This window comes from Miniopterus natalensis, chromosome 19, assembly GCF_054644295.1.
Source record: "Miniopterus natalensis isolate mMinNat1 chromosome 19, mMinNat1.hap1, whole genome shotgun sequence".
NCBI classification, from domain to species: Eukaryota; Metazoa; Chordata; class Mammalia; order Chiroptera; family Miniopteridae; genus Miniopterus; species Miniopterus natalensis.
In genome coordinates this window covers 35,908,335-35,932,179 of record NC_142099.1, presented here as the reverse complement: position 1 = coordinate 35,932,179, position 23,845 = coordinate 35,908,335, and the positions used below count along the sequence as shown (strand labels likewise).

The 23,845-nt window shown below is 47.6% G+C and overlaps 1 protein-coding gene across 2 annotated transcripts in view; it reads right to left on the bottom strand.

Annotated features, from left to right (window-relative positions):
• Positions 1-23,845, bottom strand: part of F5 (coagulation factor V) — a 56,292-nt gene that overhangs the window by 16,385 nt on the left and 16,062 nt on the right. The window contains exons 4-13 of one of the 2 annotated variants that reach the window (XM_087828107.1): positions 19,710-19,922; positions 17,981-18,124; positions 14,875-15,096; positions 13,005-13,170; positions 8,803-8,980; positions 6,948-7,059; positions 6,329-6,540; positions 5,133-5,283; positions 4,199-4,411; positions 302-2,993 (exon numbers count right to left, since the gene is read on the bottom strand). In XM_087828107.1, the coding sequence (XP_087684233.1) occupies positions 302-2,993; positions 4,199-4,411; positions 5,133-5,283; positions 6,329-6,540; positions 6,948-7,059; positions 8,803-8,980; positions 13,005-13,170; positions 14,875-15,096; positions 17,981-18,124; positions 19,710-19,922 (4,303 nt within the window). The remainder of the gene's footprint in view (positions 1-301; positions 2,994-4,198; positions 4,412-5,132; positions 5,284-6,328; positions 6,541-6,947; positions 7,060-8,802; positions 8,981-13,004; positions 13,171-14,874; positions 15,097-17,980; positions 18,125-19,709; positions 19,923-23,845) is intronic. The other variant, XM_087828108.1, reaches the window with a different exon arrangement.

The window sequence follows — 23,845 nt, the reverse complement described above, 5'->3', positions numbered from 1 at the left end:
ATATATATATATATATATATATATATAGTAAACTCTGTATCACTTGTTTGTGTGATTATCTGTTAATCTCTGATTCTGCCACTAGAGTAAAAGCCTCATGAGGTAGGGATTGTGCCCAGTTAGCTCACAGCTTCCTTCCAGTGCCTAGCAGGTTACCTGGCACATAGTATAAGCCAACTTGCAGCAGGGGAACTAAATTATACTTAACTAGTTTGCCCAGAGTTCTCTCCTTGGACTGTTGTAATTACTTTCCTAGCAGTGGTGGAGAAATGAGAACATGAGAGGAGAAAACTGGCCAAACCTTTGGGCATATTTTGAATAGTCCCAGGATATTTCTTCAGCAGCAATGTAATAATGTTTCCTGTTTCCATTGCTGCTGCGGAGGTACGAGGAGGCGATGTAGTCAGGGTTCCTGGAGGAGTTGGTGTCCGTCCAGACGTCAGTTTGGTAGGGGTTATCATAGAACATGAGATCAATCTCACGGGAGTTTTCTTCGCTGCTCTCTTCCTTCCCCATCGGTATAAACTCAACGTAATCTCCATCTTCTCCTCTGAAGCCAAGTATAACTGTTGAGTTAAACTTGCTTGTTATAAAAGTGTTATTTAGTGGAGATGGTTGTGGAGATGGCATCTGACCAAGGTCTGAATAAGGGAAAGCCTGATCAGATTCTGGAAGAGGCTGTGACTGGCTAGACTCAGAAGTGTAGGACGCTGGATCGAGGTCCGGAGGAGGTGATGTCTGCCTGGGATCAGGAGGAAGGGCTGTCTGAGTGAGGTCTGGAGAGAGAGTCTCTTGGCTGAAGTCTGGAGAGAGAGTTACCTGGCTGAGGTCTGGAGAGACAGTCTCCTGGCTGAGGTCTGGAGAAAGGGTCGTCTGGCTGAGGTCTGGAGAGAGAATCTCTTGGCTGAAGTCTGGAGAGACAGTCTCCTGGCTGAGGTCTGGAGAAAGGGTCGTCTGGCTGAGGTCTGGAGAGAGAATCTCTTGGCTGAAGTCTGGAGAGACAGCCTCCTGGCTGAGGTCTGGAGAAAGGGTCGTCTGGCTGAGGTCTGGAGAGAGAATCTCTTGGCTGAAGTCTGGAGAGACAGTCTCCTGGCTGAGGTCTGGAGAGACAGTCTCCTGGCTGAGGTCTGGAGAAAGGGTCGTCTGGCTGAGGTCTGGAGAGAGAATCTCTTGGCTGAAGTCTGGAGAGATAGTCTCCTGGCTGAGGTCTGGAGAAAGGGTCGTCTGGCTGAGGTCTGGAGAGAGAATCTCTTGGCTGAAGTCTGGAGAGACAGTCTCCTGGCTGAGATCTGGAGAGAGAGTTACCTGGCTGACATCTGGAGAGAGAGTTGTCTGGCTGAGGTCTGGAGAAAGGGTCATCTGACCAAGATCAGGAGAAAGGGTTGTCTGTCTGAGGTCAGGGGAAAGGGTTGGCTGGCTGAAGTCTGGAGAAGGAATCTCCTGGCTGAGGTTTGGGGAAAGGTTTGTCTGACTAAGTTCTGGAGACAGGGATGGTTGACTGAGATCTGGAGAGATGGTTGTCTGCCAGGCTTCAGGTTCTACAGAAAGGAACATTTGTCCAATGTCAGTAGGGAAGGACTGGCTTCTTAGATCACTGTCAAGCATCTGGCCAGGGTCTGGAGAAGCTTTGTGACTGGGGTCTGTAGTGAAGTGCATTTGATCAGAGTCTGGAATAGGGGACGTTTGATAGAGCTCTTCCGGGGCCGTTGTCTGATAAACATCTGGAGAGAAGCTTGTCTGACCAGTGTTGTTTGGGGGGTTCTGATTATGGTCAGGAAGTGAGGCTATCAGGCTAAGATTCACAGGGGGGGATGTCTGATTGAGGTCTGTGGGAAGAGATGCTTCCTTGGCCTTGGGGAGCGAGTCTGAAAGTGGGATGCTGGCCTCCCTTCTGGGAGGGTGGAAACTCCTTGGAGAGAGAGGGACGTGGTGTGCAAGCTTCTTTCTTCGTGTCCGAATGAGAACAGTGCCATTCTTCCGTCCACTCCTTCCTCCATCCTTTCTTACTGGTAGAAACCTATGTCTAATTCCAGAAAGCTGTGGGTGGCCCTCTTGCTTTCCACGCTTGTTTGTAAGAAGGATGCCTTCTCCCCACGTCCTTGAGGCATTCCAGGGGCTGCCCAGCAGCTTATTAACCGCCATCACCTTATCAGCCTCTGGGATTATTTTATAACTACCTTTTTCAGAAGCCAAGTGCCATTTCCCATTCAAAATCCTAGACGGATTCTTCTGTTCTAAGAGTAACAGATCACTGGGAAGGTCCTTCCAGGGCCCCATTCTGGAAGAAGAGTTGTCTCGGCTTGAATGTCTCCCAATTTTATGTTCTAGAAATTCCATCTGGGGGAACCTGTGCCTTGCCTCTCGGTCGCTCCCTGCCTCGAATCCCTTATGTTTAGTGTGTTCTTGACTTCTGACTCCTGCACCCAGTGGAAGTGTGACATTTGACTGCAGAGGGCCCTCTGCAGGGCCTTCGGAAGGGCTGGAGCGCTCTACTGTGGAAGAGTTGAGAAGTGAGTTCTTTTCTAAGCTGTGTCCCGCACGGGGACCAGCTGCAGTGGTTTCAGGGTGAGGGAGGGTTTTGTGAGGTTCTGCAGAGGTACTGGCAATGAGCCTGCTAACGCTGCTTGCAAAAGGAGAATCTGAAGGGACAGAGGCATCAGGACTTGGAGGAATGAATTCAGAGCTGTTCTCCAGGGCGAGGGCGGTAAGGTTGAACTCTTCTCCCTCGCGATTCGGTGATGAATTTCTGAATGACCTGAATCCCAGGGATGAAGCCAGCTCGTCATGGTAATCAACGTCGGCATTATTCCTTTCACTTTGTTTTTCCGAAGAATTGCGCATTTTCCGCGTAGTCATCATGGGTGTAGATTCTGGAAATTCATAGATTTCATAGTCGTTTTCTTCATCAGTCGGGGTACATTTAACATCCCTGAATCTCAGCTGTAGGTTTTTGCTTCTTGGATTAGAATTCATGGTAGTTAACATCCAAGTTCCTAGAGAAGAGAGAGAGACAGAATAGAGAGCTTTCAGTCCAGAAAAAGAAATAAAAGCCCAGCATCCATTGTGGCGGATAGTTTCCAGCAAGCTTCGGTCAAGGGCACTCAAGGGTGGCCTGAGGACCACCGCTGCCCGGCAAACTGTTGATTATGGTTCCACAGCGGCATAGGGAGGAAAAGGGAGAGTCAAGTACTTAGGACACTTTTGAGCAATTTGACACTGTTGTGACATCCAAGCATGAGATCAATGCACTTACCCTGTTTAACAGAATGTAGACCAAAAAGATTGGTCGGGGAAGAGTGGGGAGAAACAAACTCTTAGCGCAGAGTGTTTGAGATTCACTGTTTCGGAATATGTTTTAAAGGGGATGAATTGAGAATAAAATGAATTTTGAAAATCACATCCATCTTGGTAGCTGCAGGTCTTGGTTGAGCATTGTAGTTGGGGAGGGTAGTGATGTCTACCACAGAAATAAGAGACATCTAGGCATTTCCAAGTGACCAGTAATTCACATGGGCCCAGGGCCATTTTCAAGCTCTTTGAAATGGTATGATTTGCTGTCATACTGAAGATTTCCTGCGAAGTGTCCAATAGTTGCCACTTGTTGAGCATCTACTGAGTGCTGGATACTTGGCACACATTATAATTAATGATCAAAGCAACTTTGTAAGCTCCTGTTATTCTGTTTTGTGTGTGTGGTGGTTGTTGTTTTTTAGATGAATAAACAGCCTCAGTGAGAGCAAGTCAATTGCCCAAGGTTGCACAGGTACTGAGTGGAAAGGCAAGATTTGAACCCAGGTCTGATGCACTCCAAAGTCCACGTGCTTTCCAGGACGCATGCTGTGTCTGAGGCCAGCCTCGCCTCTAAGGCACTGTATCTGATCATCACTAACCCGAGTGTGGGATGGCTGTCTTAAAAAACTGAAAAGGGCATTTTGATAAAAGAGATTTTTTTTTATGACTGAATGCTCATGCTTCCTCCTCAAAGTCATGCCTCATCTTTCTGTGCATGTGTGTCTTACTTCTCACTTACAGAAAAGGGCTGGCCCCACTGAAGTCATTAATTCCCCAAATGGAAATCATGACAAGTATTGAGAGGGACGCCTGCAAGGGATCAAAGAGCTGAGCAGGAGCTGGGAGTCTGGAGAGTACAGCAGACCTGCAGCTACCAGGAGTCCTCTCCCCCACACCAGGCACTTACCAACGTTATCCATTGTGACGGTCACAGATTCCCCACGCATAGGAAAGAGGGTCAGCGTGTCCTCATGCCTCTTGCCATAGATGAAGGAGTGCCCAGTGAAGTGAATGGTCAAAATGTCATCCTGGGTTCCCACACTGCAGAAGTGCCACTGGATGGTGTCATCAAAGCAGAATCCTAGTGTGGATATGCTCTCGGGCACGTAGCCATTGATGGCTGAAAGAGTCAATTGGTTAGAGTGCCAGGCCTATGCCAGCAAGAGGGCACGTGGGTAACACCTCAAACACATGTCCCAGGTTCATTTAGTTGCATTAAAGCAGTGCTTATCTGAGATACACTTTACCAGGTCTGACATGTGACTACAAGACCAAACCTAGGCTTCCCGCAGCAGTGACTCTGAGCTTAAAACTGCAGCAAATGCCCGAGCTGTGGCTCAGGGAACACCTACCCTTCTGAGCCTCTTACTGTGCATTTCAAACCTCTTCACAGAATGACTCTGCTTAACTGCTGCTCCACACACACTAACCTTCTTAGTGTGATTTGAAAATCCAGTTTTGAATTACTTACCTTGCTTCCGCCCTGGCCACAGAGTATTCACCTCGCACTCAGTCTGTCTATTTTATACCCCAGGTGCCACTGACCAAGGCCTTTAGCCGCTTCCCTCACCACCCCCTCCCCTCACCTGTTCTTTCCTGCCCAGAGCATGTGCCCGGGCACACACACACACACACACACACACACACACAACATGCTTTTGACCTCTGGCTGTAACAAGGTTGCTATGATGTCACTGTTTTACGTAATTTCATCACCAAATCCCCGGATGAAGGGGAGGCTGAGATGTGTGTCGGCTCTCACCCACGTCTGCCTCTCGGCATAGCCACGCTTCAACCGCCGGAGTGAGAAGCTGACGGACAAAGACCCCGCTCCAACTTACTGCTCATGATGTTTGACTCGTAAAACTTGGGGTCGTCGCGGTTCACCTTCTCAGGGTTTTCACAAAACTTGTTGATGTTGTCCTCAATGTACCAGCTCTTGTTCTCATCAAACACAGCAAACACAGCCTGCTGCTCGATGTCTGCTGCCCTCTGCCGGGAAACAGCCAATTACCTACCCCTTCAGGAACCAGAGGGGCACAGTCCTTGGGCCACTGGAGCCACCCAGGTAGGCCTTTGTGAGGGCCCACTGTGTAAAAGCCCTCGTTAGAGCCAAAGGTGTTACGCCAAAGCAAACGGAGCAGATCAGAAAACTCAGAGACTAAAATGTCCTAATGGAAAGATTCCTTTCATCATGGCAGCTGTAATTCTGTTTATCGCTGATTGAACACCTATCAGGCAGGCGGACCGACTGACCGGATGTGCTCCTAACAATTGCAAAGGCTAAACCAGGAGGTTGCAGTAGGAAAGTTTTGTGCCTCCCCCTACCCATTTCCTTTCCAAGTTCAGTACATTAGGGTCTTCCTAATGCTCGTTTCTGATTTTCCTAGGAATATATTTATTTTGAATGCCTTGAGATGAGACCTATTTTTATTATAGCTTAGGCCAATTGTCTGTGAATTTTAAGTTAATCATATGAGGCTCTTCTGCAGTGGAGATCAAGTCAGAAGACTCCTATCTTTGCATAATTTAGTCTCACTGGACATGGACCATTGTCGAGGTCCAGCCTCTCCAGAAGCTGTGTCTTCAGTGTATCTCTCTCATCTCTTTCTAGTGCAGATCTCTAAAAATAACAAGGGTTGGCACAGAGCTTTGCACTCTTACCAGGTGCCATCTCACTGAACCCTGAACAACCCTGTAGTTTTGGGGGGTGTATTACCCATTTCATACAAGGAAGAATTAAGAGAGGCTGAGTGACTTGCTCAGCACATAGACATTTTAAACAGACCCGGACTTTGCAACCAGAACAAAATATAGCTTCACACTGTAGACTTGCCCTCTGCAGTGAGTCCAGATGAAAACAGACAAGAGAAAAAAGTTAGCAAAAGGGGTAAATGTCATCACATTCCCACTCAAGAGGATGACTTCACAGTTTCTCTTCTCTAGAAAAGCTCCATTACTTAGCAAGGAGACCTAGTCTGTTCCAGCCAGAAGAGATTCCTGGAATTTCTGAAAGATTACGTCAAAGACAAAATACCTGTATGCCTCGCTTATCCAGGGATCTGCTCTTACAAATTAGAAGTAGCCCTATCAGCCCAGAGGCAATGTCCCTTACGACGTCCACATCACTGTAGTATGGTCTTGTTAAGCACTGGGCATCATTTTCTGTGGGCTCGTCAGACTCTAGGATATTCCACTTATAAGTGTAGGTTTCCCCTGGCTGAACGGCTCTGATCATGGTGTTACTGCCTGAAAGAAAATACAGTCAGACTTGTTTTCATTTTCAAAATTATTTCACGAAAATAAATAGATGAATGAACGAACGAATGAATGAATGCATGCATAATAAAAAGGAGCTCTCATTGTAAGCAATTAATATTGGGAAAGGAATATTCTTCCTATATTAGTAGAGCCCTGGGTAGCACGTGGTCATCAGATCTTGCTCCCCTAGAGGCCGCAATGGCACTGACGAGGGACACAGTATTTGGTGACCAGCAGGGTAAAGAAAACCCCGGAGGCGAGCAGGGTTTCCTTGTGGCTTTTAGGATGCCCGCCCCTGTATATGTGCTACCTGACCGCACAAGCTATACTACTGAGCGAGGGGACGGTAGGAAAATACGCTAGCTTCTCAGAGGCCAGTGGAGTCGTCCGGGGACGAGGAGGGTTCGCACCGGAGGAGGAGGAGTTGACTTCATCTTTGAGCGGAGAGAAGGTCACTCCGTGGGGGTAAATGCTGTAGACGCGGCTCGCCATGTTTTTGAACACGATCTGCAAAGTCAACTCAGATTCATTACTCGGGATTTAAGGTTCATGGTGAGAATTAATGTCGGGTGTTAACTTTGCACGTTCTCTTGTTGGATGGGGGTGTGTGTGTGTGTACGCGCGCGTGCAAACTAGTTCTGTTTATCTGAGCAGCAGTCTCTGCCGTCACCTGACAGAAGCTTTTGCGTGTGTCACCTCACAGAGCAGTCTGGCCTTAGAAGGGGCATTTTCCCCACAGCATGCCACCCCCTCCAGGCTGGCGCCCGTCTCGCTTCCCTTCTCCTTTCCCCTTAGACCGCACCTGCCTTGGGATCTGGCCCGTGAGCCCCTCTCCCCCGGCAGGTCTCCCAGGTCTCCCGGGACCACTGTCCTTGAAGCGACTTCCCGAGGGGCATGGCTAAGAGCCAGGTCCTCCAGCGAGGTGTATGTACGCTCGCTAAGGACACCTCAAAGGCATCAGGGATGGGGGCAAGGCGGGCCAGAGAGAGGCTGCTTCTGGTCCTTTGGTTATTTTCAAATGAACAGAATTGGCCTCGTCTGCTGATGCCCTTAGCTCAGCCCCATGCAGCTGAAGGGAGGAGCATTATCCATGCAGGAGTCCTGGTTAGACTCCTTAATCTTTAAAAGAGAACCTTTATCATATATATATGTGTGTGTATATATATATACACACACACACATATATATATATATATATATTTTTTTTTTTTTTCCAATCTTCACCCAAAGATATTTTTTCCATTGTTTTTCGGAGACAGCGGAAGGGGGAGAGAGAGAGAAACATCGATGTGTCTATCGATTGGTTGCCTCCCGCACACACCCCAACCTGGGGCCGGGGATCGATCCTGCAACCAAGGTCGGTGCCCTTGGCTGGTCTGAACCTGGGACCCTTCAGTCTGCAGGCTGACGCTCTAACCACTGAGCCAAACCAGCCAGGGCGTTAACCGCGTCTTTTACTTGCTTGGTTGCCAAAGCCTGGGGGCCGTCCTGCAGCTGTAGAGTATCTGCCAAAGACTGCAGCCTTCAGCTCGCTGCCTCCCGGCTTGGCGATGTGACATAACCTCAGAGGAAACCTGCCTGAGCAGCACCCTGTGCTCCGAGGCATATCTGCGTCTAACCCATCAGAGACCAGTCTCAGAGAGCCGCACACCACGGCCACAGTGAGGACCGTTTTTCCTCAGTGGGTTTTCCTGTGATATTCTCAGCTCTAACGAGAAACATTTTTAAAAGGCCCTACAACTTTTTTATTTATTGTACCAATTGTACGGATTTTACCAAGCAATCCATCCACCGCATCTCACAGCACCCTCTTTTCAAGGATTCATGGAAGAAATTCTTCTCAGAGCTCGGTGCTTCTTTTATGACTACTGTGAATCTTGCCCTGACATGTTTCCCTTTTTACTTTGGCTGCTAGAAAGCTCAGGACAAAATTTGCAATCTTATAAGATCATATGGTGGGTGCTTCATTATACTTTCCTTATTCTTGGTTGCCTTTTCTTTGTCCCCAATATTTTTCACCCCAATTACATTGACTCTTTAGTTTATTCCTTTATAATTTGATAAACTGTCTCACACTCTTTGTCTTATGAGGTAGGTTATAAATAAGGGCCAATACTAAATAAAAACCAAGTGTTGCGCTTGAATTAAAAATCATATGGATACATTTTAAAATAAAAATAAACAACCAGTACTTATAATGTCCTTTGCTGTTTCATTTCTTTCACATGGTCCTGCATTTCTGTTACTTACTTTGAGCGTGTCCCTGACCTGGGCTCTGATAATAGGGCCCAAGATCCCGTTTTGTTGGCTATCGGACTCCTCCAGGCGTTTGGTGAAGGACTCATCTTGGTATTGTCTGTACACAACCTTCTTATAATTTTTTCCAATTTGGTTGGAGAAATTATCCAAGTGCAGAGATCTGTATTTTCTTAAAATGAAATGAAATATTCAAAAAATTAACCATATTCTCAAGTAGAGACCCTGGTAGGATGGGGTAACCCTTCTGCTTAAAAGTTCTGCTCTTAGGTTAGCTAAAAATCTAGATTTATAAAGAAAAACAACTCTTAATATGATTTGTGAAGTCCTGACATCTTCCCTCTAGTTGGAAAGCCGAGCCCTCTGGTCTGTCTGATGAAGTCATAGTCTTGGTTAAAGGCAGCTACTGCGATCTCCCTGCCCCTCTGGTTGCTGGAGTAGACCTTAGATGCCTCTGGGGAAAGGCCCACCGGGACGAAAGGATAGGACAGGTGACAGGTTTTTCTTAAGTCTTTCCTATCACTTCGTTGATGGCACCCTTATTGGCTTTCCAGGTATTTCTCAGTCTCTAAAGGTATTTCCTCACTCCAGGAAGTTTCTGTCTTTACATGGTTCCGTGCCGCCCACTCAGCCTGGTGCCCACTGAAAGCAGCCACCCCCTGCGGTACTGCGATAAGTGCTGTGGAAGCAGCAATGACACCACTTTGCTCCCCGTCCTCTTTACTACCTTAGTTTGCAAAAGCCGAAGCTCCGTGAGAGAATTTATCCATTTAATGCATTTATTTTGCATAATAAACAGCACCAAGCGTTGCCAGAGAGTCCTGGATTCCTATCTCAGTTCTTTCAGTTACTATATAATGTTGATCAATTCCTTTTTTGATTTTTAAAAAAGCTTTTATCTTAACTGTTGAATGTATTACAGATGTCCCCTCTGTTTTGATTTTTTGAGTAGTAAATACATCCAAACGATTTTGATTAGTGAAAACTCTCACTCACATACTATATTCTCTCAACCCCACCTCTCTAACTCTCCTTGCATTTTTTTTTTTTTAAATATATCTTTATTGATTTCAGAGACAGGAAAGGAGAGGGAGAGAGAGATAGAAACATCAATGATGAGAGAGTTATTGATCAAGCCTGCAGCTGGGCATGTGCCCTGACCGGGAATCGAACCCCCATCGCCTGGATCCTAGGTCGACGCTCAACCGCTGAGCCACACCCGGCCGGGATCTCCTTGCATTTTCTAAGTATCTACTTATATTAACTTCACGTGTATAATTCCAGATAATCTTTATGTAAATTTATGTGAATATAGCTTGAAAATATAAATATTCTTATCCTCTCTACTCCTTTAACAAAGGACAGCAATTTTTACCCTCTGTGCTACACCTTGACTTTTGCATTTTTCAGCTTCACTGAGATATAACTGACAAATAAAAATTATATATATTTGAGGCCTACAACCTAATGATATATAAGTTATTACCACAATCAAGTTAACACTTGCACCACCTCACCTACTTACTCTTTTCTTGTGTGTGTGTGTGTGTGTGTGTGTGTGGTGAGAAAAGTTAAGATCTGCTGTCTTAACAAATGTCAAGACAATACAGTATTAGTAACTCTAGTCACCGCACTGTATTAGGTCTCAGATGGTTTAACTTATCACTTCGCATCCTTTTATGTCAACTTGAAGAACTCTTTAGCATTTCTTGCGAGGCCTGTCTAGTGAAGTTGAACTCCTCGGCTTTCCTCTGTCTGGGGGAATGCCTCTATCTCCCCACCTCTTAAGGACAGCTTTCCTGAGTATAGTATCGTATTTTGGTTGCCAATTTTCTTTTCTTTCAGCACCGTGAATATATATCATCTCACGCTCTCCTAGCCTATGAGGTTTCTTCTAGGAAATCTGCTAATAGCCTTAGGGGTTCCTCTATCTATGACAAGTTGTTTTTCTTGTTGCTTTCGAAATCCTCTCTCTGCCTTTGACTTTTGACGATTTGATTACGATGTGTCTTCGGGTGGTCACCTTTGGGTTGGTCTTGTTTCGGGGCTTCACGGCCCTGCCTCTCCAGGTCCTCCCCAAGACTGCGGGAGTTTTCAGCCACTGCTTTTAAAGAAGCTTCCTGTCCCGTTCTCCCCGTTTCCTTCAGACTTTCCCAGCGGGCGCCTGGCTCCGCCGGTGGCACCCCGCAGCTCCCACGGCGTTCCTCATGCTTCTCCCCCGTTTCCCCCTCGCTCCCGTAGCTGGGTCGTTCCGAATCGCCTGCCTCTGAACCTGCCGGATCTTCCTCCCGCGGGGCCGCGTCCGGTATTGAAGCCCTCACTGGTTTTTCCATTCCTCGGCTCCGAGGCTCCTGTCTGGTTATTCTTACGGTTTCTATTTGTTCTTAAACGTCTCGTTCTGTTCATGCGTTGTTTTCCTGGTTTTGTTTAGCGGCCTGTCTGTGTTCTCTTGCTCTGCGCTGGGGTTTGTTAAGACGGGTATTCTAAATTACCTGTCAGGCAATTCGTGGACCTCTCGTTCTTTGAAGCTGGTTACTGAAGCTGTGTGAGTTTCCTTTAGCGGGGTCATAGTTGCCTCATTCTCTGTGGTTTGCGTAGCCTCGTGTTGGTGTCTCTTGCAGCAAACGCCCTCTCCCAGCCTTCACAGACTGATCTGGCAAAGACCGTGTCCCGACAGACGGGTCCCCTGACTGATGGGACTGCTCTTGGGATCACAGCTGAGTGAGGCTGGAATCAGGTCACATGGCGGCTGCTGGGCAAGCCTTTGCCAAGGGCTCAGTGGAGTCTGGGTCCTGTCTGGTCCCTGGCAGATGGCACTGCCTCCAGGACCTTGGTCAGTAGAGCTGGTGCTGGAATAACGGTCCACTTTGAGGTCCTCAGTAGGGTTCGCAAATGGTGGGCCGTTACCAGGTGTGTAGATGGGTGTGGCTTCCATCTGGTCCTTGGGGGCTTCCATCCCGTCCCCGCGTAGGCCGGACTGCTCCTGGACTGCGGTTGGCAGGGCTGGAGCTGAGTTACAGAGCCACCTTAAGACCTGCAGTGGGACCAAGGTCTACAGGCCAGCCTCCAGGGTCATGGACAGGTGTGACTCCTCCCGAGTCCCTTGTCAAATGGTGTTGTAGAAGGACCAAGGCCCAGAGGGGCTGCAGCTGAGTCCATAAGAGGATGAGGTTGTTTCTAGGCTTGTACCTGGACCACAATCAGCAGACGTACCACCTGAGCACTGACTCGCCTTCTTTAATCAGCCTCCTTGGTCTTGACTTTCACTGGGATTTGGCAAGTTTCTACCTGGACTCCAAAGCTCTCACAAAGGCACTTTTGTGTGTGGATGGCTGCCAAATTATTGTTGCTGTGGGAGAGCTGGGCGGGGTGGGGGGTCATTTCTGCCATCTTGCTCCCTTGACTTTAACTTAACAGTGGAGGACTTTTTATATTAGTACATAGAGCATGTTTGTACCCTTTTAAAACAGAGGCATGGTATCCCATGTATGGATATAGCATAATTTATTAAACCAACTTCTTATTGATGGACGTTTTGGGTTTTGTTTCCAATCTTTTGCTACTACTAACAGGGTAGCAGTGATTATCCTGTATGTCCATCATTTTCCTGTGCACAGGAATATCACTATAGTAAATTCCCAGGGTGAGATTGCCAGGTCAGAGGGTCCAGGCATTTATCATTTTGACACGAAATGTCAAAATATCCTCTCAAATGCTCTTCCAGGTTCCTCTTCCACCGGCAATATGACAGTGTTTATCCTCACAGCCTTGCAAGGGGTTATGTCACCTGGACTGTGAGTCCGATGGGTGAAAAATGTATCTCAGAGAAGCTTAATTTGCATTTCTGTCATTGTGGGAGCTTGAATATTTTTCAGATGTTTCAGAGCTATTGAATTTCCAGATTTCTTAATACCTCTGACCTATTTCCTAATCTACATAATAAACAAGTGCTGTTTCTCACTTCTAGAGTTAAAGTGAAGCCCTTGGAAAGGATTTAACACATTCGACAAGTGGCAGCTGTTGTTACTGTTATTATTATTATTTTCCTTGGCATAATTCCAGGTTGATTTTGAACAAGACCTGAACAGAATCCAGAGCGTGTATCGCCTTGATGGCACGGCATTTTGCCCACGCATCTAGGACCCCCGGGAACGTCCCTTGAACCTTTGCACAGTGGTCAGAACCCCCAAACTCACTTGTCCATGTTCGCTGGAATGACAGGCGCGTAGTCCCAGATGACTTCCTCCGCGGCGATGAAGTATTCCCACCGCTTCATGTGCCGCCTCTGCGCCAAGGTCAGCGTCTTCGGGCGTCTCGTTCTCTTCGCGCAGTTCTCAATGGCCACGTAAGCCTGCATCCCGGCTGAGTTAGTACAGAAAGACGGACAGAATTCGAGAGAAGAAATTAAGGCTGATCAAATGTGTATCTTTCTAAACCGTGGGAGGGTTAAATAATAGCAGTGAAAGTAAGGGGAAGAGAGGAATGCTTGGGGAAACTTGGAAAGCTTTCCTTTGCTTCTTCCAGATCAAGGACATTTGTAGTTTCCAGACAGACCCTTAAGACCTTATGACCTAGTTCTTGTTGATTCCTCCTTTTTCCTGTCATTTGTCTCTTTATTTGTAAAGTCAAAAGAATACCAGTACATACTATATGAAATAGTTAAAAATTAAATAAGTTAATACAAAAGCACTTAACCTCAACAGTGTTAGTTTTGTTGTTTTATTATTACTTGGGACTCTATCTTCCAGGAACAGTGTGACAATTTCATTAGTTCAAATATAATTTTGACTGCTTATTGCAAAAAAAAAAAAAAAAAAAAAAAGAGCCCTGGCTGGTGTGGTTCAGTTGGTTGGGCGTCGCCCGGGCACTGGAAGGTTGCTGGTGCGATTCCCGGTCAGGGCTGCAGCTCGATCCCTGTGCGGGGAGGACCGTGCCCGAGGCAGCCGACCAGTGCTTCCCTCTCGCATAGATGTCTCTCCCTCTCCCCTTTCCCTTCCGCAGTCTCTAGAGATCAATAAAAAATCTGTTTAAAAGAATGAAATGGTCCTAATAAGTCTCTCTTTCTTACGTGTTTGGCTTGTACACATTATTTGGTAACAAAATGATTTCCTGTACTAACATCATTTACTTATAATTTAGTCTCTGTTTACAGGAACCCTCCTCCCAATAGTTTTAAAGCAACAGTGTGTACGAGAACAGTTAGTTACTTTGTTTACGTGGAACCACATAACGACCTGGGTTGATCTGTTTTTCCCACCAGAATTCATTGATATTCTTTAAAGCTCATTCCTGCCCTGGTAGGTTTGGCTCGGTGGGTGGTTAGAGCATCAGCCCACAGACTGAAGGGTCTTGGGTTCGATTCTCGCCAAGGGCACGTACCTTGGTTGCAGGCTCTATCCCCAGCCCCGGTCGGGGCACGTGTGGGAGGCAAATAATCAGTGTGTCTCTCTCACATTGACGTTTCTCCCTCTTTGTCTCTCCCCCTCCCTTCCACTCTATCAATGGTAAAAAATATCCTCGGGTGAGGCTCACCAAAATAAATGAATAAGTGAATAAATAAAGCTCATTCCTCAGCTGTTCAGACGTTACGTTTGAGCCGCTCGGTGGACATTCGTGGGGCTCCTCTTTGTGCCAGTCTTTGTGCTCACATTGTTCTAGAACAGAATCTATTCATGGTGCACTGACTGTTACACTTTGTAACTTGGCACTTCCATAAATTTGCACGTTTGTCTTGTCCTAGCATCCGGGCCTTCCTTTTAGCTACATGTGAAATACCACGAGGCAGAACATCTCCGTGTGCGCTAGTCCCCTTTCTCCCTTTCCCCTCGAGGAGGTAGAGGCCTCCTCAGGTTTGCTTCACTTTCAGAAGTCTTCGCCAACCCCCTTCTTCCCCCCCAACCAGGGTTATAAGTCTGAGAGCGGGGAACGTAACGTCTGTTCTCGGGGACCAAGGCGAGCGCGCCTGGGGTGCGGGGGGCTCAAAAAGGCAAGGGGTCAGGAGGGAGTCAGTGTCCGGGAAGGAAGGGCCCTGCGTCCACAAGCAAGCCTGTCAGGAGAGCTTCTTGCCTTGTAAATGTTTGGGGATGAGAGAAGATATGCTCCACTTTCCCTCCGGGCCCACGGTCATGTTCGCAGTCGCAGACGTAGCACTGACGAGGGTCAAGGCTGAGATCTTATGATGGTTCTGCTCCAGGACCTGGCCGTTGAAATGAATGGAGAACAGCTCTGGGCCAGAGCTCATCCCAATCAGATGCCAGCTGATGTGGTCCTGGGCACACACCGTGATATCTGAGAGAGGAGGAGAGATGGGGCAAAGCCAGGCGGTCAGCGCTCTGTGGTAATAAACTTGCTCGCCCGATACGTGTGAGAACCTGCTATTGTGCAGGGATCTGAGGAACGGCCGCTCCAACCGTAGTGCCTGCCCTAGAAACGCAGGCGTCCGAGGGATGGGCCAACACGTGGTCCAGCTCATTTCAGAGAGAGACACTAGGAACAGAGCCTAGAGATGGGGGACATCAGTTCAGAAACAAAGATGAGGCCAAGGAGGCAACCAAGTAAGTGACAACCATCCTGGGGTACCAGGCCCGAGGGGCTCCCTGGATGCTGGACATTCACTGTTAGAACTGGGCCAGCCCTGGGCCAGCCCTGGGCCAGCCGGGCAGCTGGCCACCCTGGAGCCAATCTGGGTCCCACTGGAGGGAGCCGTCGGAGTGCCCATTAGAGCCGAGACCAAGAGCCTGATGGTCTCAAGGGGGTAGAGGGGCCACAGCTCCACCTGGGGGAAGGAGGCGTGAAGATGGTTTAAGGATTGTGTATTGCCCTGTACCCCCTTGTTGACCGCTTTAATGAAAGGCAATGAATGCCTCGTTGGGTTACAGGCTCTCCTTAAAACGCAGAGGACAAGTCCTCATGACGCTGGGCCCCGGGACCATCTCGTGGACGGAGTAATGAGAACTGAGTGCCGAAGCTGAGTTTTGCTCCTTTTTGGCTGCCACAGTGGCCGGGAAAATGCTCCTTTGCTGCACGGGGGATTCCAGCCCCGTCTCTATCTTTGCCTGGGTTTTAAATTTCAGATCCCTAATCACTAGATCCAAGCAGCCACAACTCATTGCAGTAAGTGTTACTGTAGAGGAAAGACCGTGGGGCCGAGCATCCGTCTCCTACCCACAGAGGGGCCAAGGGGCTTGTCTTTTCAGGGGACCATTTTAACAAGAGGGGGATCCGGCACCGTCATGAGAACAAGAAGCTGGGACCTGAGCATGAGAAGCTGAGGGGTAGGAGGCTTTGGTGGAAGCGTTTAGGCACCCCCAAAAATCTCCTATTGACTTGAGCATTTAGTCCGTCCGTATCAGCATTTGCCATGTTTACTCAGGTTATACTCCTCCCTAAGGCTGTTTCACAGCATCACCTTCTGTTTCCTCTAATGCCATTTCCCTTCCCTGCCCTTCTGAACCCCAACTAGTCTCTTTTTCAACTATAAATCCATATACTCGATGCCCTGATAAATGTGTTAATTTTTATTTTTGTGCGTATGGTTTGCTTTTGGGGGCTTCTGTATATTTACACAGGTGATTCATTCTGCCAGGACACAGAGACGTTTTCTCTTTTGACCGCGTCCCTCAAAGGCCCATAGTACTGGACATGCTATTTTATATGTAAAAAAAATTCTTAGACACCCCCTGTCCCAGGATAGATGGTTAATCCATTTTTGTAAGTTAGCTCATCTAGACAACTAACTGCCAAGGGCCACACTGAGGTGGAGGAATGAGCCAGGTAGACCTCAGGTAACGAAGTGTTGAAACTCTGCGTCAAAGCTGAGTCACCGGAGCATGTTTGTAATGACCCAGACGGGAAGACGCAGTCCAATGAAATAAAAAACAACTTAAAAGCAATGTCCAGGCCTCAACTTGTGATAAGTTTTGTTTGTAGTAAGTGAAGCCACTTGTGATTTTTCAGATATAGAGAATGACTCTTGAGAAACTTAATGTTTTGAATGGTTTATTTAATAAAGTAATATTTTCATTTTTCCACTCTTTCCCTCAGGATCTTTGGTTCTAAGGCATTTCTCTCAGATAGAAGTAAAAGTGGTTTAGGTGGGAGTCAGTTTTTTTGGGGGGTTTTTTTGGGGGGGAATGGATGGGAAGATAAAGAGAGAAAGAAAGAAAGAAAGAAAGAAAGAAAGAAAGAAAGAAAGAAAGAAAGAAAGAAAGAAAGAAAGAAAGAAAGAAAGAAAGAAAGAAAGAAAGAAAGAAAGAAAGAGAAAGAAGGAAGGAAGGAAGGAAGGAAGGAAGGAAGGAAGGAAGGAAGGAAGGAAGGAAGGAAGGAAAGAAAGAAAGAAAGAAAGAAAGAAAGAAAGAAAGAAAGAAAGAAAGAAAGAAAGAAAGAAAGAGAAAGAAAGAAAGAAAGAAAGAAAGAAGAAAGAAAGAAAGAGGAGGGGAGGGGAGGGGAGGGGAGGGGAGGGGAGGGGAGGGGAGGGGAGGGGAGGGGAGGGGAGGGGAGGGGAGGGGAGGGGAGGGGAGGGGAGGGGGAAAGGGAAAGGAAGGAAGGGGGAAAGGAAAAAGGAAAGAGAGAGAGAGTCAGTTTTTTTTTCTTAATAGTTGCTACGTTTCACTTTTCAAAGCGTCCACATGCAGATGGGAAGAGAAAGCCTCCTATAAGCCTTTGAATCACCGTTTGAAATGCTAGTAGTGTTTTGTATGCTGGTATTTCTCCTAATCTCCTGCTCATCTGTGCTGTAAGTATCTTTATTGAATTCTCTCTGCTGACCCTTTCTGCTAGGGGTTGGTCTTGAACTTCTGCACTGCAAGGCTTCCTCTGTGGCTGAAGGCATGGTCACCGTGCAGCAGGGACCAGAGAACCCACCGAAAGAGACCGAGCTGACATCCTGGAGGTCATCCTGGAGATGCAGGCCAAGGTGAAACCTGCTCAGAGCACTCCATCTAATAAGGCTGCACACTCCTTCACTTAGGTAAATTCCGGTCTGTCTGTTATACTTGCTGTTTAAAAAAAGATGATGAGCTCTTGAGGCCCACTGAGCTAGATTACATTGCCTTTCTGATGAAGAGCTGAAAAGCAGTGAGATGGTCAGTTTCCCAGTGCCTTGAGGAAAACAGCAAGATTAAAGATCCTAACGATCCTGGTGTAGCTGGTTAGTGCACAGCCTGTGCGTTACCTGGCATCGTCCCGTGTGCATAGCCGTTGACCGTGTACATGACGGATGGTGACGGGCTCCAGCTCTGGCTTTCATCAAACACAGCGAACATGAGCACCTGCTGCCTGTCAAACATCTTCTGAACCCCATCCTCGGTGAGGGTGCCTGGGGAAGAAAGGGTGTGCTTGTCAGTAGCACCCCAGATAGAAAACTCTCATTTGCTGTTTCTAGATAGCAGAGTTTCAGGCAAGCAACCATCATAGTGATGTCAACTTGAAGAAGTTCTTATTTTAAAAATAGCATCTTGCCCTGGCCGGTGTGGCTCAGTTGGTTGGGCGTTGTCTCATGCACCAAAAGGTTTCTGGTTCAATTTGAGTCAGGGCGTATGTCCGGGCTGGGGCTTGACCCCCAGTAGGGGGCGTGCAGGAGGCAGCCAATCCACGTTAAGCTCTCACACTGATGTTTGTCTCTCTCTGCCCCGCCCTTCCTCTCTCTCTCAAAATCTATTTAATTTTTTTTATCAAGCAATGATGATTGGGGGCTTATTAAAATCTTGCTGCCACATTAAGCATTTTATCTGGTCCTCACAGCTTTAAGAAATGGGGCTTTAGCCCGGCCGGGCGTGGCTCAGCGGTTAAGCGTGGACCTAGGATCCAGGCGATCAGGGTTCGATTCCCGGTCAGGGCACATGCCCGGGTTGCGGGCTGCAGCTGATCAATGACTCTCTGATCATTGATGTTTCTATCTCTCTCTCTCCGTCTCCTTTCCTCTCTCTGAAATCAATAAAAAGAAATAAATAAGTAAAATTAAAAAAAGAAAAAAAAAAAGAAATGGGGCTTTAAAGGTAAATCTGACCTGCCATAGAGAGGAAATGTTTGATGACTGTCAAGGTTTTAGCAAAAGTGCCCATTTCCCCAGTGCCAGTAGACCATACGTAGGTACCATAGCTCGCTTGGTAAAGGCACTGCTCTCCGAGTTTAACCAGCCACCTCGCTTGCGCATGTAATGGCTCACTAGAGAATTGGTTGAGAGGGCCAAGGTGAATCCATTCTCATATAAGGAAAAAATGCAGCTGAAAGTAAAATGAGAGTAGAGCTTTTTATGTTTTAATTTTTTCAGTCCATCCCAGTATCCTCTGTATACCAGGCAACGAGCACCTGCATTTTCATATCAAATAAATGAGTTAGGGATTTATGTGGGGATGGTGTGCATTATGTGCACACAGATGGTGCGTTCATCCCATTATTCCCACAGTGCAGTTCATGTGGTCGTTTGTTTTAATGAAACATGAGCTGAACTTTTTTCATGGGAAATGAAAATCCAAGCTTGCTCCTCAGAAGCCCAGTCAATGACATTTCTTATAAAGGTCGGTTGAACGCGTTTGAAATGTGCCGACCAAACTGTTCAGTTCTTTTGCAAGAAAGGAAACTTGAGTTTCGTGCCATCAGCCGAGGGCAGGCTGCTATGCTCTTTCAGAAGGACTTGGCCTTGGGGCAGTGTCACAGATCACATGGACACGGCCTCAGCACCAGCTCTCAGGCAGGGATCTGCTCGGGAAAGGCTGGGGACTGAGAGGAGGGAGGGGCTGAGGAAGCAGAGGGGGACACCAGCCCCTCAGATACCGATGTCCCAGTGGCCTGGCTTCCCCACCCTTCTCCCTCTGCTCGATTTACCAAGAGGTTCTACGATTCTCCTGAGCCTCGTTCCAGTATAGTAACATCTTTGCTATTGTTGGGTGTGTTTTTTTTACCTTTCTTACAAATAAGCAGAGGTCCGATCAGCCCAGAGTTGAAGTCCTGTGTCAGATTTTCATAGGAGTAATAGATATATGTGAGGCACGGCGGGTCATCGTGAGTGGGCCCACTGTCCTCGCTGATGGTCCACACGTAGGTATATTCTCGGCCAGGAGCTACAGCATCATCCATCTTCTCCGCAGGGAATGTGTGGTCAGGGTAGGAAGCACCTAGAGAGGTAAAAGTCATGAGACACCTGGCCATGCCCCAGCTGGTTTGGCTCAGTGGTTGGAGCGTCGGCCCAGTGACTGAGGGTCGCAAGTTTGATTCTGGCCAAGGGCAAGTCCCTCGGTTGCAGGCTCCATCCCCGGCCCCCGCTGCAGGAGGCAAGTCGGTGTGTCTCCCTCACATCGATGTTTCTCTCTCTCCCCCTCCCTTCCACTCTCTCTGAAAAGCAGTGGGAAAAATATCCTCCCAGTGAGGATTAAAAAACAAAACAAACAAAAATCCCCCTGGAGAGTTTGTGAGGATCTTTGCCTTCACTCTCAACGGGAGGAACGGGAGACCTCTACAGAGATATCTAGGCCTTTCTGTAGTGAACCTTCATTATTTGGAAAGATTCACAATATACCCACTTCCATGTCTCTGTGATTATAAAGGCTTTGAGTCCACAGGGATCTGAAGTCAATAAGAGACGTTACTAGCACATTATTTAAGGTTTAGTAAGTTAATTTTCCAGGCTCTCTAATTGTTATCTAAATTCAATCAGAGAATTGGATCATCTTTGATCAGTGAATCATCCCAGAATTTGAGAATGGGTTATATTTTCTCCGGGGCGCTTGACGGGACATCTTATGTTTAATATCCTGTTAGCAGGGATGTAACTATACTCAGAACTGTTTATATATTGTTTTGTTTTGTTTGGATCTGTAAGTTTTTCTTGTCTTCTTTCCAACTGCTGCCACCCTCAGCCCCGCTTTATCGCCTCATCGCATCTCCGCCACCCGCCTGTCCCAACTCCTTCCCAGAGCCTTAGAGCCTCGCCCTAAGTGCAGCCTGGCTGTCCTGAGAGCAGGAAGTGTGCCCACCCCCTGACGACAGATGTCCCGCTCCAGTCCTTTGTGCACCCAGACCCACCATCAACGCCTGGACGAATACCCGTCTCTCTCTGCTGGTGGGCGGGGTGGGGGGGATTGGCCTTGCTCCCCCGGGGGAGGGGACTGAGGCCCTGAGGACCCGAAGGAGGGGCTGAGGGGCTGAGGACCTGAAGGAGGGGCTGAGGGGCTGAGGACCTGAAGGAGGGGCTGAGGGGCTGAGGACCCGAAGGAGGGGCTGAGGGGCTGAGGACCTGAAGGAGGGGCTGAGGGGCTGAGGACCCGAAGGAGGGGCTGAGGGGCTGAGGACCTGAAGGAGGGGCTGAGGGGCTGAGGACCCGAAGAGCTGCCCAGGCCCCGGAGGGCGGCTCTCAGCCACAGAGCCGAGGTGTGGCAACCGGGAGCCAGCGAGGGCCAGGCGGGAGGGGAGAGGGCAGGGTCAGGCCAAGGGGCTGGGCAGCTCCCCCGCCTGGCCTGGCCTCACTTGACTGGGTGAAAGTCTCACTGCCATCAGCTGGCACCAGAATTTCCCTTTGGGATGAGGTGTCTTTGGTACAAGAGCCTGATTCATTCCTTGAAGGTGGGACCACCAGAGTGCTGGTGTGAGCAGACAATAGGGTCAAACCTAAAAAACCTAAAATGTTTTCCGTGATGGGGTGAAGGGCCAGTGGAAACTCCTCTTGCTGAAGTGACTGTGCTTTTTGAAAATAAAAATGCTTAATTTTTTTCCTTCCCTTTCCCTGTTCCTTTCCCTCTCCTTTTTATCTCCCCCTCCCCCGGCCACCATCTTTCTGGAGTTATACATTACATACAATAAAATCCATAAATTCTAAGAATATCTGCTGAGGTTTGACAAATGTGTACAGTCCTAGAGTCGTCATCACAATCAAGCTACAGAACATCCCCCTCACCCCAAACGTCTGTCATTCAGCCGTCCCCTGCCCTCTGGGCCCAGGCAACCACTGATCCGCTTTCTGTCCCTGTCTTTGGTTTCCCGATAATGTCATAAAATGGAATAAGACATACGTCCCCCGCTGCTGCAGCGTTGGTACCGTAGATCTCTTCTGTCCCTTACTTTTTACCCTCTTGCCTTTAATTTAAAGGGGGTTGCTTGAGTTCAGCAGGCAGCTGGGTGCTGCTTTTTGTCCAACCTGACAGTCTGTCTCTTAGTCGCATGGTTCTTCCCCCTTGTTTTTAATGTAATTATTTATATGCTTGGTTTTAAATCTACCATCCTGCTATTGTTTTCTACTTGTCCATCTGGTCTTTGTTCCCTCTCTTCTTTCTTGCCTTTCTTTGGAGAGAGTATTTTTTTACAATCCTCACCTGAGAATATGTTTTCATTGATTTTAAAGAGAGAGGGAGGGAGGGAAAGAGGGGGAGAGAGACTGAGAGAAAGAGAAAGAGACGTGAGAGAGAAACATGCATCCATTGCCGCCCGCATGTGCCTCAGTGGGGGACTGAACCTGCAACCTGGGCATGTGCCCCGACAGGGAATCAAACCCAGAATATTTCTGGTGTTGGGACAACGCTCCAACCAGCGGAGACACCCAGTCAGGGCTGGATTGAGTAGCTTTTATGATTCCTTTTTATCTTCACTATTGCCTTGTTAGCCTTGCTTTGTTTCCCACCCTGGAGACAGAATGATCCCTTAAAACCCCAGATCTTACTTTGCCCTGTTCCTCACAACATCTTATTTCACAAAGTCCTTAATGTGGACCGCAAGTCTGCGTGTGGCCTACCCCGACTTCTCTGCGTTCTCATTATGCCCGACTCTTCCCCTGTGCGCTGTGTATCAGCCACTCGGCCCCCTGTTAGCTCCCTGGACACACCCAGTTCCATCCTACCTCAGGGCCTTTGCAGATACTGTTCCCTCTGCCTACAGTGCTCTTCCTCCCTTTCTTCTTTTGGATAAATGTGTGCTCATCCTTCAGATGTCAACTTAAATGCAAGCTTATTGCTTCCCTGCTCTCTCCTTGTGCTGTGCATTTTTTTCTTTTATAGTACTCATCACAATTTTTAACTGAATATGTGTGATATTATGTGATTAATTTCATTTTAGCCTACTAGATAAATCCTGCCCATAATGTGACCCGAGTGAGCTCCTCAAAGGCAGGCGCTGGGTTGTGTTTGTCTCACTATCTCTGGGGCCTGTCACAGTACCTGGCACGGACAAGAGCTCAGTGACTGTTTATTGAACTCTCAGGATTGAAGGTCCTGCGGGCTGGAACCAAGGCCATCAAGTCACAGCTAATGGGTATATTTTGTTAAAACTGCATTGTGTTAAAACAAATTAAATGCCAACATTAACAATATGGGAATATTATATGAGAAACTGGATTGCTGGTTTCTCTTAAAAAAACAACAAACAAAACTGAAGATCTGGTGACACTGGGCCAAACTCCTGCACAGAATTTGCCTGGACCTGAGTCCTGACTGCCCTTTAGATAGGACATCGGCTTTCCAATCCTCAGTCCCTGCTGGACTTATTTTTCATCTAATTACCCTCTTGGCTACAGAAGGTATCTGAGTTTGTGACCCTTGTACTAGTGAAAACCTTAACATGGGATTTTGTTGTATCTTTTTTCCCCCCCAAAAGATAGTATGACATTGTTAACCAATATTTACTATAGACTGAACTTTCGCTATGTTGACAAGAAAGATTTGAGTGTTAAAATTACCAGGAACTGACAAATGTCAAAAGCTTAAATGACTTCCTGTGAGTAGTAATACTATTCTAATCTAAATAAAAAAGAAAAGGGCACTCATGAGGAAGAGTCTGTGCTGATTAACAGGAAGGATTATCTCTCAAAAGGTGCAAAATAGCTTTTGTAGCAAAGTACAAACAGGACTGATAAGGAGAGCTGCCCTCTCAGGTCAGGCCTTGTCTATTGACTGGAACGCGCGTGGCGAGCTGTTGGCCGGGCCCATCTCAAATCCAGCTCCCGGCCCTTAGTCGGTGACTCACACCTATGGCCTCATGAGGTCAAGAAAGAGTATTTCTGGACACGATGTTCCCGCTGTTTCAACTGTTAAAACAGCACAGGGAATGCCTATGG